This window comes from Suncus etruscus, chromosome 10, assembly GCF_024139225.1.
Source record: "Suncus etruscus isolate mSunEtr1 chromosome 10, mSunEtr1.pri.cur, whole genome shotgun sequence".
In the NCBI taxonomy this organism is placed as follows: domain Eukaryota; kingdom Metazoa; phylum Chordata; class Mammalia; order Eulipotyphla; family Soricidae; genus Suncus; species Suncus etruscus.
In genome coordinates this window covers 52,469,372-52,481,008 of record NC_064857.1, presented here as the reverse complement: position 1 = coordinate 52,481,008, position 11,637 = coordinate 52,469,372, and the positions used below count along the sequence as shown (strand labels likewise).

General features: G+C 46.2%; 1 protein-coding gene across 1 annotated transcript; it reads left to right on the top strand.

Annotated features, from left to right (window-relative positions):
* Nucleotides 1-620: 620 nt before the first annotated feature.
* Nucleotides 621-5,327, top strand: LOC126020970 (60S ribosomal protein L14). The gene is made up of 6 exons (XM_049782597.1): nt 621-652; nt 1,424-1,525; nt 2,082-2,176; nt 4,636-4,735; nt 4,822-4,875; nt 5,003-5,327. Exons 1-6 carry the CDS (start codon nt 650-652, stop codon nt 5,285-5,287), a joined length of 639 nt encoding a protein of 212 aa, XP_049638554.1. The 5' UTR covers nt 621-649; the 3' UTR covers nt 5,288-5,327.
* The last annotated feature ends 6,310 nt before the right edge of the window (nt 5,328-11,637 follow it).

Sequence of the window (11,637 nt, the reverse complement as noted above, 5' to 3'; positions counted from 1 at the left end):
TGCAGGCTGGGCTTGGGGAACCAAACATGGTTGCAAAGGGGGATGGTTGCGTGCCGGGCAAGCGCCGTACCCATTTGACTACCTTTCTGACCCGAAATGCCTTTTTAATTTGTTATTATGGGGGGGGGGGGGGGGGAGGTAGCTTGGGCCACTCCCTGAAACGCTCAAGGGTTCCTCCTGGCTCTGCGCTCAAAAATAGCTCCTGGCTTGAGGGACCACATGGGACGCCAGGGATCAAACCCAGGTCCGTCCTGGGTCAGCCGCGAGCAAGGCCAAAGCCTTACTGCCGTGCAAGAGACAGTGTTCCCGGAGCCGCCGGATCACAGACGCTAAAGGAGCTGAGCATTCCACCTCCTCCTACCCTGACGACCATGGAGTCCCCAGGGACAGACGCGAGTTTACGTGCGTCCTGGTTCCAATCAACCAATCAGCGCGCACGCCCTGGCTCCAACCAATCAACGGCTACGTCTTTCACTAGAAGGCTGGGCAATTTTCTACCAATCAGCGCGTACGCATTAGCTCCATCCAATCAACGCTTACATCCTGGCTACAACCAATCAGAGGCTACGTCGCTCCCCTCAGAGGCGGGGCAATCTCCTACGCAAGCGCAAGCTCGGCCGGGCCTTCTCTCTCGCCGGACGCCGCCAAGATGGTGAGCTCGCCTGTGGCCGTGTCTGTGTCGCGGCTTCGCGCTGCTTCCTCTCCCTCCGCTCCGGCGAGGCGACAGCGTGGCGCCGTGTGTCGGCACCTAGCGGGCCTTCGGCTGCCTGTGGCGCGAGTCCCCGGGCGGGCGGAGCCGGGATTCGGCGAGTTTCCGGGCGCGCGGCCGCCCTGCCGCGTGGTGGCCTGGCTCGCGCTCCGCAGGCCTTTGGGGCGCCCGGAGCCTGGGTTCGGGCCGGGTGGAGAGAGCACAGCGGTGGGCGTTTGCCGCGCACGCTGCCCCACCCGGGACGGACCCGAGTTCGATCCCCGGCGTCCCATGTGCTCCCTCCCCAGCCTGCCAGGAGCCGGGTGTGCATCCGAGCAAAATAAAGCCTTAATTCTGGAGAATGGGGGTCTGGGGCCGAGGACAGGAGAGTTGGGGAGCGTCTCCTGGGACTGCATTGGAGGGAAGTAAGGCATTGCGTGCATAAGACCCTGTGATCCTGAACAGCGCCATAAAGGATGCATTGCAATTTTTTTTCTTTGGTTTTTGGGCCACACCGGTGGTGCTCAGGGGTTACTCCTGGCTGTCTGCTCAGAAATAGCTCCTGGCAGGCACGGGGGACCATATGGGACACCGGGATTCGAACCAACCACCTTTGGTCCTGGATCGGCTGCTTGCAAGGCAAACGCCGCTGTGCTATCTCTCCGGGCCCTGCATTGCAAATTTTAAAAATAAACGAACTGATTCGGTCTGGCCCTTTTTATTATTTTATTTAAGGTGTTCAGGCGTTTTGTGGAGGTCGGCCGGGTTGCCTATGTCTCCTTTGGGCCTCACGCTGGGAAGCTGGTTGCGATCGTCGATGTGATCGATCAGAACCGGGTAAGTGTCATTTTAAGGAGTCCCATAGGGGTGAATAATATACTATAGGTGATGATCGATCGACCCCCCCCAGCCGTAATTCATCGGGCACTGTTAAAAGTTGTTAGTCGGGGAAACATGCTGGCAGCGCAGCCCCATCCTTGGTTTAAGTAAGCTCAGCTGAGAAGAGGCATCATTAGATTTGAACATTTAGCCTGCAAGGCCTTTCTAAAGGATTGGCAGTATGACTGATGAGTGACTCAAAGGTCGTTGCACCTTTAACGTGAAGGAGTTTGTAATCAGAAGCAGGTACGATGGGAACTCGCCGTTGTATTTAAGACTGGAAAGCTAAAGTGCCAAGCCAAAGCAATAAAAGCAGTTGTTGGAAGGAAATGATTTTAAATGTTACGATTTCATTACGTGTGTTGATTTATATGTAGTAGGCTAGTACCAATAGAGTAATCTTTGTTTAGATTAAAGTTTGATGATTCCAGAAGGATGGGTACTACAGAAATACTTGAGTGTGACTGTTTGGTACTAAAGTTCTTGATACAACTTTTCATAATGTATATTCTAGGCTTTGGTTGATGGGCCATGCACTCGAGTAAGAAGACAGGCAATGCCCTTCAAATGCATGCAGCTCACGGACTTCATCCTCAAGTTCCCACACAGGTAACTTAACTATCCCGCCTCAAGTCACTGGACTCTGTTCGTCCCAGAGTTTCTAGATTTTTGCGTTTTTGTTTCTTTACACACACCCCAATTTCTGTATCTTGATAACTAGTCTTTTATGTAAAGCCTGCCTCCACTTGTTAAATTCCAGTTTTTAGTTTTAATTTTTTTTTCTTTTTTTTTTTTTTTTTTTTGAGCCACATCTAGTGGTGCTCCGGAGTTACTCCTGGCTCTGCTCAGAAATCGCTCCTGACTCGGAGGATCATATAGGATGCCAGGGATCAAACCTGCTCTGTCCAGGGTCAGCCACTGAAAGGCAAATGCCCAACTACTGTGCTACCACTTTGGCTCTCTTATATTTCAGTATTTTTGCTTAGCAGTTATTGTGTAGTTTTAAGTTTTGAGATTGGGCCGTTTGGGGGCACCCAAAGGCCAGTGTTGGGAGTACCAATAGAGTAGCCAAATGCCAGGCAGGTGCATTAATCTATTTGTAGTCTTTATTGGGGTTTTTTTGATGTTGCTCCTCTGGCTATATAGTAAACTACCTAAGAATAAACCAGAAAAAGCTTGCAGTGTAGAAATAAATACCATATATTGTGGTGTATGAGATGACTTTTTTTTTTTTTGGTTTTTCGAGCCACACCTGTTTGATGCTCAGGGGTTACTCCTGACTAACTGCTCAGAAATCGCCTCTGGCTTGGGGGAACCATATGGGATGCCGGGGGATCGAACCATGGTCCTTCCTTGGCTAGCGCTTGCAAGGCAGACACCTTACCTCTATCTAGCACCACCTCGCCGGCCCTGAGATGACTTTTTAACCCATGAAAAACTTCTTAAAAGTTGGGGGTCGGGGCCAGGAAGATGGTGCTAGCAGTAAGGTGTCTGCCTTGCCAGCGCTAGCATAGGATGGACCGAGGTTCGATCCCCAGCATCCCATATGGTACCCCTGAGAGTCAAATGGGTGTGGCCCAAAAACAAAAAAAAAAGTTGGGGGTCGTCTTATAGGCCAGTATACAGCATGCTGAAACTTAATCCAGCTTTAGAGATGAGTGATCCGCCCCCCCTCTTACCACTGCCTATCATCCAGCTGCCAAGTTTCATCACTCAGTTCTCTGTTTGTCATATTAATCACTGCACCCCAACCGGGTGCTCTTGGAGGAGCCCCCTCTCCCTGCTCTCAATGTAGATCATAATTAAAAAATCAGTCACTCACTACAAATGACAAATGTATAATGATTGTTGGCACTCCAAAGTCCAGCTTTTTTAAATATGTAGTGTTAACCTTTGAGGGTTTTACTCTTTTTCTCTTAACTTTTTAAATTTCCTTTTGGTGTGTGTTAAAAGAGAGGTAGTCTTGTACAGCAAATATACCCAAACTCTACATTTTAACAGGAAAAGTGAGGGGTCGTGGTAGAATATTCTGGAATGTCCCATGGTTCTTTTCTCACCCTGGTATTTCTGGCTTTGCCTTTATCTTTTGCCATCATCTCATCCTTGTTCTGTTTCAGAATTTACACAACAAAGATTAAGCTGTTCCTTAATATGGGCCTCCCAAATGTACTTTATTAGTTAGACTTCATATTTTAAGTACTCAATAGGCATCATCTTGTTACGACAAGCTATAGTTCGTTGGCACTTGGAATGAATACAGTAAATTTTTTGGACATTATGAGAAATTGCTTTCTGCAGATCAACTGTTATGGAAAGATAGGCACAAAATCAGAGATAATAATGATACTTAAACCATCTTTTGGGGGTGGGGGTTGGGTCACACCCGGCAGCGCTCCGGCTACTCCTGGCTCTATGCTTAGAAATCGCCCCTGGCAGGCACTAGGGACCATATGGAATGCTGGGATTTGAACCACCGTCCTTCTGCATGAAAGTCAAATGCCTTACCTCCATGCTATCTCTTCGGCCTCAATACTTAAACCATCTTAATGAATATATCTTATATCTTAATACACAAAGAAAATTATATTTTTTAACACATTCTGTTAAGATTAGGAATTAATCTATAACAGTGTGCCTGGACTAGGATATGTTCTGTGGAGATAGTAATAGGGTGGGAAGAGTATTTCGGGGATCGTTTTACTTGTTTTGGACTTGGGACCACACTCAGCTCTGCTCAGGACTTACTTCTGGCTTTTGCGTTCAGGGTTCACTCCTAGAAGGCTTGGGGGATGCTGTAAGGTGCTAGGGATCGAATCCAGGTAATAAATGTGTAGGGCAGGCAACCCTACTCACTGCGATAGCTCATGCCCTGCTTGTGCATTTTTATTGATTTATTTTGGGTTTGGGGTCACACCCGGCAGCACTGGGGGGTTATTCCTGGCTCTACGCTCAGAAATCGCTCCTGGCAGGCTCGGGGGAAACATGAGATGCCAGGATTCGAAACGCCGTCCTTCTGCTTGCAAGGCTAACACCCTACCTCCATTCTGTCTGCTCTTGGTTCTTTATAGTGCTCGTCAAAAGTATGTCCGGAAAGCTTGGGAAAAGGCAGATATCAATACAAAATGGGCAGCTACAAGATGGGCCAAGAAGATTGAAGCCAGAGAAAGGGTACGGACTTTGGGTTTGGGTTGGTTTTTTTTTTTTTTTTTTAAAGGTGAAAGGTGATATGAGCATGGTATTTCTTTTATTTTTAGAAAGCCAAAATGACAGATTTTGATCGTTACAAAGTAATGAAGGCAAAGAAAATGGTAAGTATTAAGTATTAAATTTTTTGTTGACTTTGCTTGCCCAGAATCAACCAAGTTAGCTTAATGATTATCTGTTATATGTTGTTTTATATGCATTTAAATTAATTCACACATTGCCCTTTTTCAGAGGAACAGAATAATCAAATTTGAAGTTAAGAAGCTTCAAAAGGCAGCTCTTCTGAAAGCTTCTCCCAAAAAGGCAGCTGCTGCTAAAGGTGCAGCTGCTGCCTCTGCTGGTGCTACTGCAAAGGTTCCAGCCAAAAAGACAGCTGCAGGCAAGAAGGCTCCTGCCCAGAAGACTCCCGCCCAGAAAGCTGCAGGCCAGAAGGCAGCTGCACCTCCGAAAGCTCAAAAGGGTCCGAAAGCTCCTGCTCAGAAAGCCTCTGCTCCAAAAGCTGGCAAGAAAGCTTAAGTGCAAAGAAAGCTCTGATAGAGTAATAAAGATTCTTATTAATACTTGGTAGATCTATTTACTTCATGGGGACATTGCTGATGATGGTAGAACAAAACTTGCTGTGAAAGTAGGGTAGTCATCTGAAGTTCAGTTTGTTTATTTGGTGCTACATGTGCTTGGGACTTAAGCTCTGTATACTTGAGTGCAAATTTAGTGTTCCCATATGCAAAAGCAAGCCAAGAAAATCATTTCCAGCATCCTAATCTGACTCGGTTCAGAGTTATAATTAGGTAGTATTCTTTTAGGGAAATTCTATTATTATCTTTCATGGAACTTCCACTAGCAAGAAGAATTTTATTTAGATAATACAGGGGGACTTCAAAGCTTTCATTAGGCAGCTTTATACATATTTGGATTTTGGGCCATACTCTCCTTTAGTTCCCTGGGGGTTATGCCAAGCAGTGTTAAGATCTATATGGAATGTCTGGCATCCAACATGGGTTAGCTGTGTGCAAAGCAAACCCCTACCCACTATGATAACTAGGTTCAGGTCAATACAGTTATTTTTAAGGGGGAAAAGGCTGCCAGTTTTAAGTTGGTGATAAAAATGAGTGTTCTTGAAGATAAGTTTTAAAAATTTGATGGGCTAAAGTGATAGCACAGGGGTTGAGGGCATTTGCCTTGCACTTGGCTGACCCAGGTTTGATCCTCAGCATGCCATATGGTCCCCTAAGCCTGCCAAGAGTGATTCCTGAGTGCCACCAGGTGTAGCCCAAAAAGGAGGGGAGAGCTTTTGGGATGTTGGCTTTACTCTTGATCATTCTGGTATTAGGAATTAGACTTGGGTTGACGCTATGCAAGGCAATTGCCCTATAAGTGCACTGTAGTTTTTAAGTGTTTAAATTTGGGTACAACCTTGTGTAGCTCCCAGTTCATGAATATGCTTTATGGAGTTACTCAGATGTGGTCTGGGGTTAGTCCAGGCAATCTGCTTTAATAATTGCTGAGGACCTGAGGGATTCTTCAAGGGATGAGTAGCTGGGTTGGTCACATGTAAAGCACCTTGATCTGTATCAAGCAATGACAATTTTTACAAAAGGCAGACTCCACTGCATCATCTCCCCACACCTACCGAGTAAAAAGGTTGCAAACTACAAAACAATCTTGAAACTATTTCAGAATCTTCAGAGCAAAACATTTGACAAGCAGGTATAGACAAATCTGGAAAAAGTAAGGAAGCTGTTAGTTCTCTAATAGCTTCACTGTCAAAATTTTGGTTGGGAGACCACTGCCAGTGGGGTTTGAGACAATCCCTGCTTGGTACTTGAGAAGTGACTCTATTTTTTTGGTGGGGAGGTTGGGCCAGTGGCTTAAGGAGCATGCCAAGCCAGGGATCAAACTTGGGCATCAATGCATGCATGCTTTCTGCAGTCTCCAGCCCTAGAATTGTGTTTTGGTGTGGTGGATTTCTTTTGGTTTTTTGTTTTTTTCTGGTTTTTTGGATCACACCCGGCAGTGCTCAGGAGTTACTCCTGGCTCCATGCTCAGAAACTGCCTCCTGGCAGGCTCAGGGGACCATATGGGATGCCGGGATTCGAATCACACAACCTGCATGCAAGGTAAATGCTTTACCTCCATGTTATCTCCTCCAGCCCCATGAACCTACATGTTTTAGGGGGGGGTTTGGTTTTTTGGGGTCATGCCCAGCAGCACCACGGGTTACTCCTGGCAGGTTCGGGGACCATATGGGATCCCGGGATTCAAACCAATGAGCTGCATGAAAGGCAAACGCCTTATCTCCATGCTTTCCTCTTGCACACAACTTCCACCCATTGTCTTTTGGATTCTCCCGAGTGGATCTGGGTTCTCTGATACCATCAAGATTGTTGATCCTCACTCCTTAGTTGCTGAAGTAGCTGATGGAGAAATCTCTGGGTATATTTACGTTTAAAATGAACTCTTGACACCTGGGCCATTGTGACATAGTTAAGTGTATGCCTTCACATACCTGAGTGTGTGTAAGCTTAATTTCTAAAAACCAAACCATGCATATGGGCCCGGAGAGATAGCACAGCGGCGATTGCCTTACAAGCAGCCGATCCAGGACCTGAGGTGGTTGGTTCGAATCCCAGTGTCCCATATGGTCCCCATGCCTGCCAGGAGCTATTTCTGAACAATTACTTCACTCATGTTCCTGAACCCCATATCCTACATGAGAGACTCTTGGCCTCCCAAGATCCACTACCAGTGGGGACTTTTGGTGCTTAAGCAGAAAGAACCTTTGAAGCTTTGCAAGCAGGGCCTGAGCAATAGCACAGCTGTAAGGCGTTTGCCTTGCAGGCAGCCAACCTATGGGCCCCAAGCCTGTCAGAAGCCATTTCTGAGTTTACGATTCTCTCTGTGCTGACCTCGCCAATTTTTTGATCCAGCCTCAGCCTTTCACACCTGTCAGCAGAGCAGGGTTTTCAGAGGGACCCTGCTTTGCTTTGCTTTTTTTTTTTTTTGTTTTGTTTTTTGGATCACACCCGGCGACGCTCAGAGGTTACTCCTGGCTCTACACTCAGAAATCGCTCCTGGCAGGCTCAGGGGACCACATGGGATGCCAGGATTCAAACCAATGACCTGCATGAAAGGCAAATGCCCTATCTCCATGCTATTTCTCCTGTCCCATCTGCTTTTCTTTTTTTTTTTTAATCTTTCTTTTTAGCCACATGTCCTTTCCCCAAACCAGGTCTGATACTGTGGCTGGAACGAGGGGAAGCACTCGGGGGCTAGGATCTCTTGTGCCTCTGAGCTGGGGGGGGGGGGGGGTTTGCAGGGGAGGTCCTGAGAGCTATCTCATACAGGTGAGTGGGAGACTCTCCCAACCCCCTTTCCAACTTTTTCTCCAGTCTTCAATGAAGAAGGGTTTTGCTTCTGTCAGGTGGCTTGGCCATGGGGGTGGACACGGACACCCGATAAAATAGCTGGTCCATGGGGGTGGACACGGACACCCGATAAAATAACAACGTCATGCTAGTTTCAGCCCCACAGTCTAAAAGCCAGTTCAAACATTGAATTTTCTGAAACTTTGCTTTGTGAAGCTAAAATGCTTATTATTTTAAAAGAATATTTAGTTAGGAGCAGAAGAGAGAACACATGTTAGGCTCTTGCCTTCTACACAGCTGAAGCAGCTTCAATCAACAACACATACACTGTAAGTACCCTGAACCCCTCGCCCCCAAGTGATCTGAGGGACCAGGGTGATAGTTGAATGTGGAGGACATTTGTCTTCATGTGGCTGACCGTGGTTGGACCCCGCACATCCCCAAGCCTCACCTGGAGTGATTCCTGAGTGCAAAGCCAGAAGTAAGCCCTGATCACTGCCAGATGTGCACCCTGCCTCCCCATCCCTAGGCAGGGGTCTCAAACTCACGGCCCACAGGCCGCAAACAGCCCTCTGTACAACATTTTGTGGCCCTGCCCTAGAATCTTGTTTTGTTTTGTTTTAGTTGTTTGAGTCACACACCCCAATGTTCAAGGCTTACTACTGACTTTGCACTCAAGGATCACCCTGACTGCCTCCTGCGGCCCCCAGGTAAATTGAGTTTGAGATCCCTGCTAGAGAGTGTTTATTTTTCTTTTTTCCCCTTCCTAAGGTGGTGTTGTGATGACCAGATGTCTCATACCTACATTTAGTTGTGGCTCCCACAAGGGTCAGAACTACACCTGGCTTAAGTCCACACTGGAAGTCACCCTCTTAGATGTGGTTCTTATACTCTTCAGTGGTGGAGCACCTTCACTTTCTGGTTGTGCTTCTAGGGGTGGCTGGGATGTCAGATTCATAGAGCACAGAGAGTGGCCAGGCACAGACATTAGAGCCGGCAGGATTGAGCTCGTTGCACATAGGCAGCAGGGTCAAATCTGTAGCCTGTGCTTGCAAGGCCAGGTGTGGAAGAGAAAAAGAAAGGCCAGGTGGAGGAGAAGTCCAATCTTGATTTGTCATAAAAACAAAACAAACGAAGTGAGCTTTTGAAAGGAACTTGTTAAGTAAAAGTGGTTTCCCTTTTTTGAAATGTAATGAACAGATATATTGCATTTTTTTTTTTTTTTTTTTTTTTTTTTTTGGATCTTGGGCCACATGCAGTGGTGCTCAGGGATTAATTACTCCTGGTGGTGCTAGAGGATGCCAGGGAATCAATGCTTGCAAGACAAGCCCATCTCTACTTCTGTCATAATTCTTTAGTTTAAATCTCATCCTTTAGGTCATCTTCAGAAAAATCCCTCCCCAGTAGTTGGCTTCAATTGTCAATATTTCCTTTTGCTTCAGTGCTCTGTCTCTCTAGCTTACAGGGGCTTTCAACCATTATTTTCAGTAACATTTTCTATAGTGACAGGAAAAAATTCAATCTAGTTATCTAGATTTTTAAAACTTGATTTCAGGGTCAGTTACTTCCTATTTGAAATTTTTTTCTATTTTTGTTTGTAAGTTTACTTTTATATAGGTAGGTATTAAATACAATTAAATTGGGTATTAATACAGGGGTAATAAAGGTCCCTGGGTATAGTAATCTTACAGATGTTGGCATCACACTTTTTTTGGGGGGGAGGGGTCACACTCAACAGCACTCGGGTTCCTCCTGGCTCTATGCTCAGAAATCGTTCCTGGCAGGCTCAGGGAACCATATGGGATGCTGGGATTCGAACCACCGTCCTTCTGCATGCAAGGCAAATGCCTTACCTTCATGCTATCTTATGTTTTCTTATATCCTGCCTATGAGCCAGTTCGTTCTCTGTCGCTCTCTCTCCCCCTGACTAGATTCACTCAGAATGAGACTCTCCAGGGCCCTCCATGGAGCAGCAAGTTGCATAACGTTATCTTTTCTTATATCCCCACTGTGTATGTACCATAGTTTCTTTAGTCACTTATCTGTTCTTGGACACTTGGGTTGTTTCCAGATTCTGGCAATTGTGGGTAGTGTAGCAAGGAACATAGGGGTGCAATTGTCTTTTCCCCATTTTGTTTTGGGGACGTTGGGATATATTGCAAGAAGTGGAACTGCTAATTCAAATGGGAACTAAATCTCTAGTTATTAAAGTAATGTCCATATTAAAACCCAGTTTATTAAAAACACATCACACTGTTTCCAGTATCCATGTTCTCCCCACAAATGCTCACTGCTTGCCTCTATTCTTCAACTTGCGAACCTGAGATGAGTGGAGGAACAGATATGGGGAGAGGGGGGTGGACAGAGGTGTGATGCAGGGAGGTGTGGATGAATAGACAGCCTCAGAAGTGTGATGGTGAATGGAAAGATAGGTAGAGGGAAGATAGTACAGGAGTAGAAGGGAAGTGTCAGTAAATGTGAAGGTGAATGAGGAAGTGGATATGTGGAACAATGGGACCAAAAGAGAATGGAAAGTGCATAGATGAATAATGGGTTGATGGATGACAGATGGAGGAATGATAGATGGATGAATGGATGGGTGGAGAGATGGATGATGGATGGGTGGGTGGATGGGAGGATGGATATATTAACAAGTGAATGAATGGAATGGATGGGTGGGTGAATGAAAGGTACGTAGATGGATAGGAAAGTGAATGGATATGTGGAGAATAGCTGGGTGGGTGCAAAGATATGTGAGTAGGGTAAACTGGCAAGTAATTATGTGAATAAGGGCCCGGAGAGATAGCACAGCAGCGTTTGCCTTGCAAGCAGCCAATCCAGGACCAAAGGTGGTTGGTTCGAATCCCGGTGTCCCATATGGTTCCCTGTGCCTGCCGGGAGCTATTTCTGAGCAGACAGCCAGGAGTAACCCCTGAGCACGCCGGGTGTGACCCAAAAAACCAAAAAAAAAAAAATTATGTGAATAAATAAATAAGCTGATAGAAATCATATGAGGGAGATCATTCTGTTTCTATCCCTCCTTCTAATTTTCTAATGACTAATTTCATTCAGCATGAGACTCTCCAGACCCATCCACATAGCAGCAAATTGCACAATTGTGTCTTTGCTTACAGCCGAGTTCTACTCACTCAATTGTGTATATGAATCAGTTTTCATGGGCACTTGGGTTGTTTCCAGATTTTGGCCAACAAGTTCATGGTATTCTGCACACTCAGTGCAGTGAAGTCAGAGAGGTAGTTCAGGGAGCAGGACTCTTTTGCTGCAGCCAACCAAAATCAGGTTTAGTTCCTGGCACCACATATGTTTCCCTTGAGCCCTGCCAAGAGTAATTCCTGAACACAGAACCAGGAGTGAGCCCTGAGCACTGCTGCACGTGGCCCAAAACGAAAATAGAAAAACACAATGTGGACATCTCAGTGTCACCCCCAAGGACTTGCTCAGTACTGAAACTGCAATAAAAACAAAACTTCCTCACCACCT

Bases quoted from the DNA above. Each gene is read 5' to 3' on its own strand.
- LOC126020970 (XM_049782597.1), top strand. The intron at 1,526-2,081 runs GTAAGTGTCATT...TGTATATTCTAG, and splicing joins ATGTGATCGATCAGAACCGG to GCTTTGGTTGATGGGCCATG. The intron at 4,876-5,002 runs GTAAGTATTAAG...GCCCTTTTTCAG, and splicing joins TAATGAAGGCAAAGAAAATG to AGGAACAGAATAATCAAATT.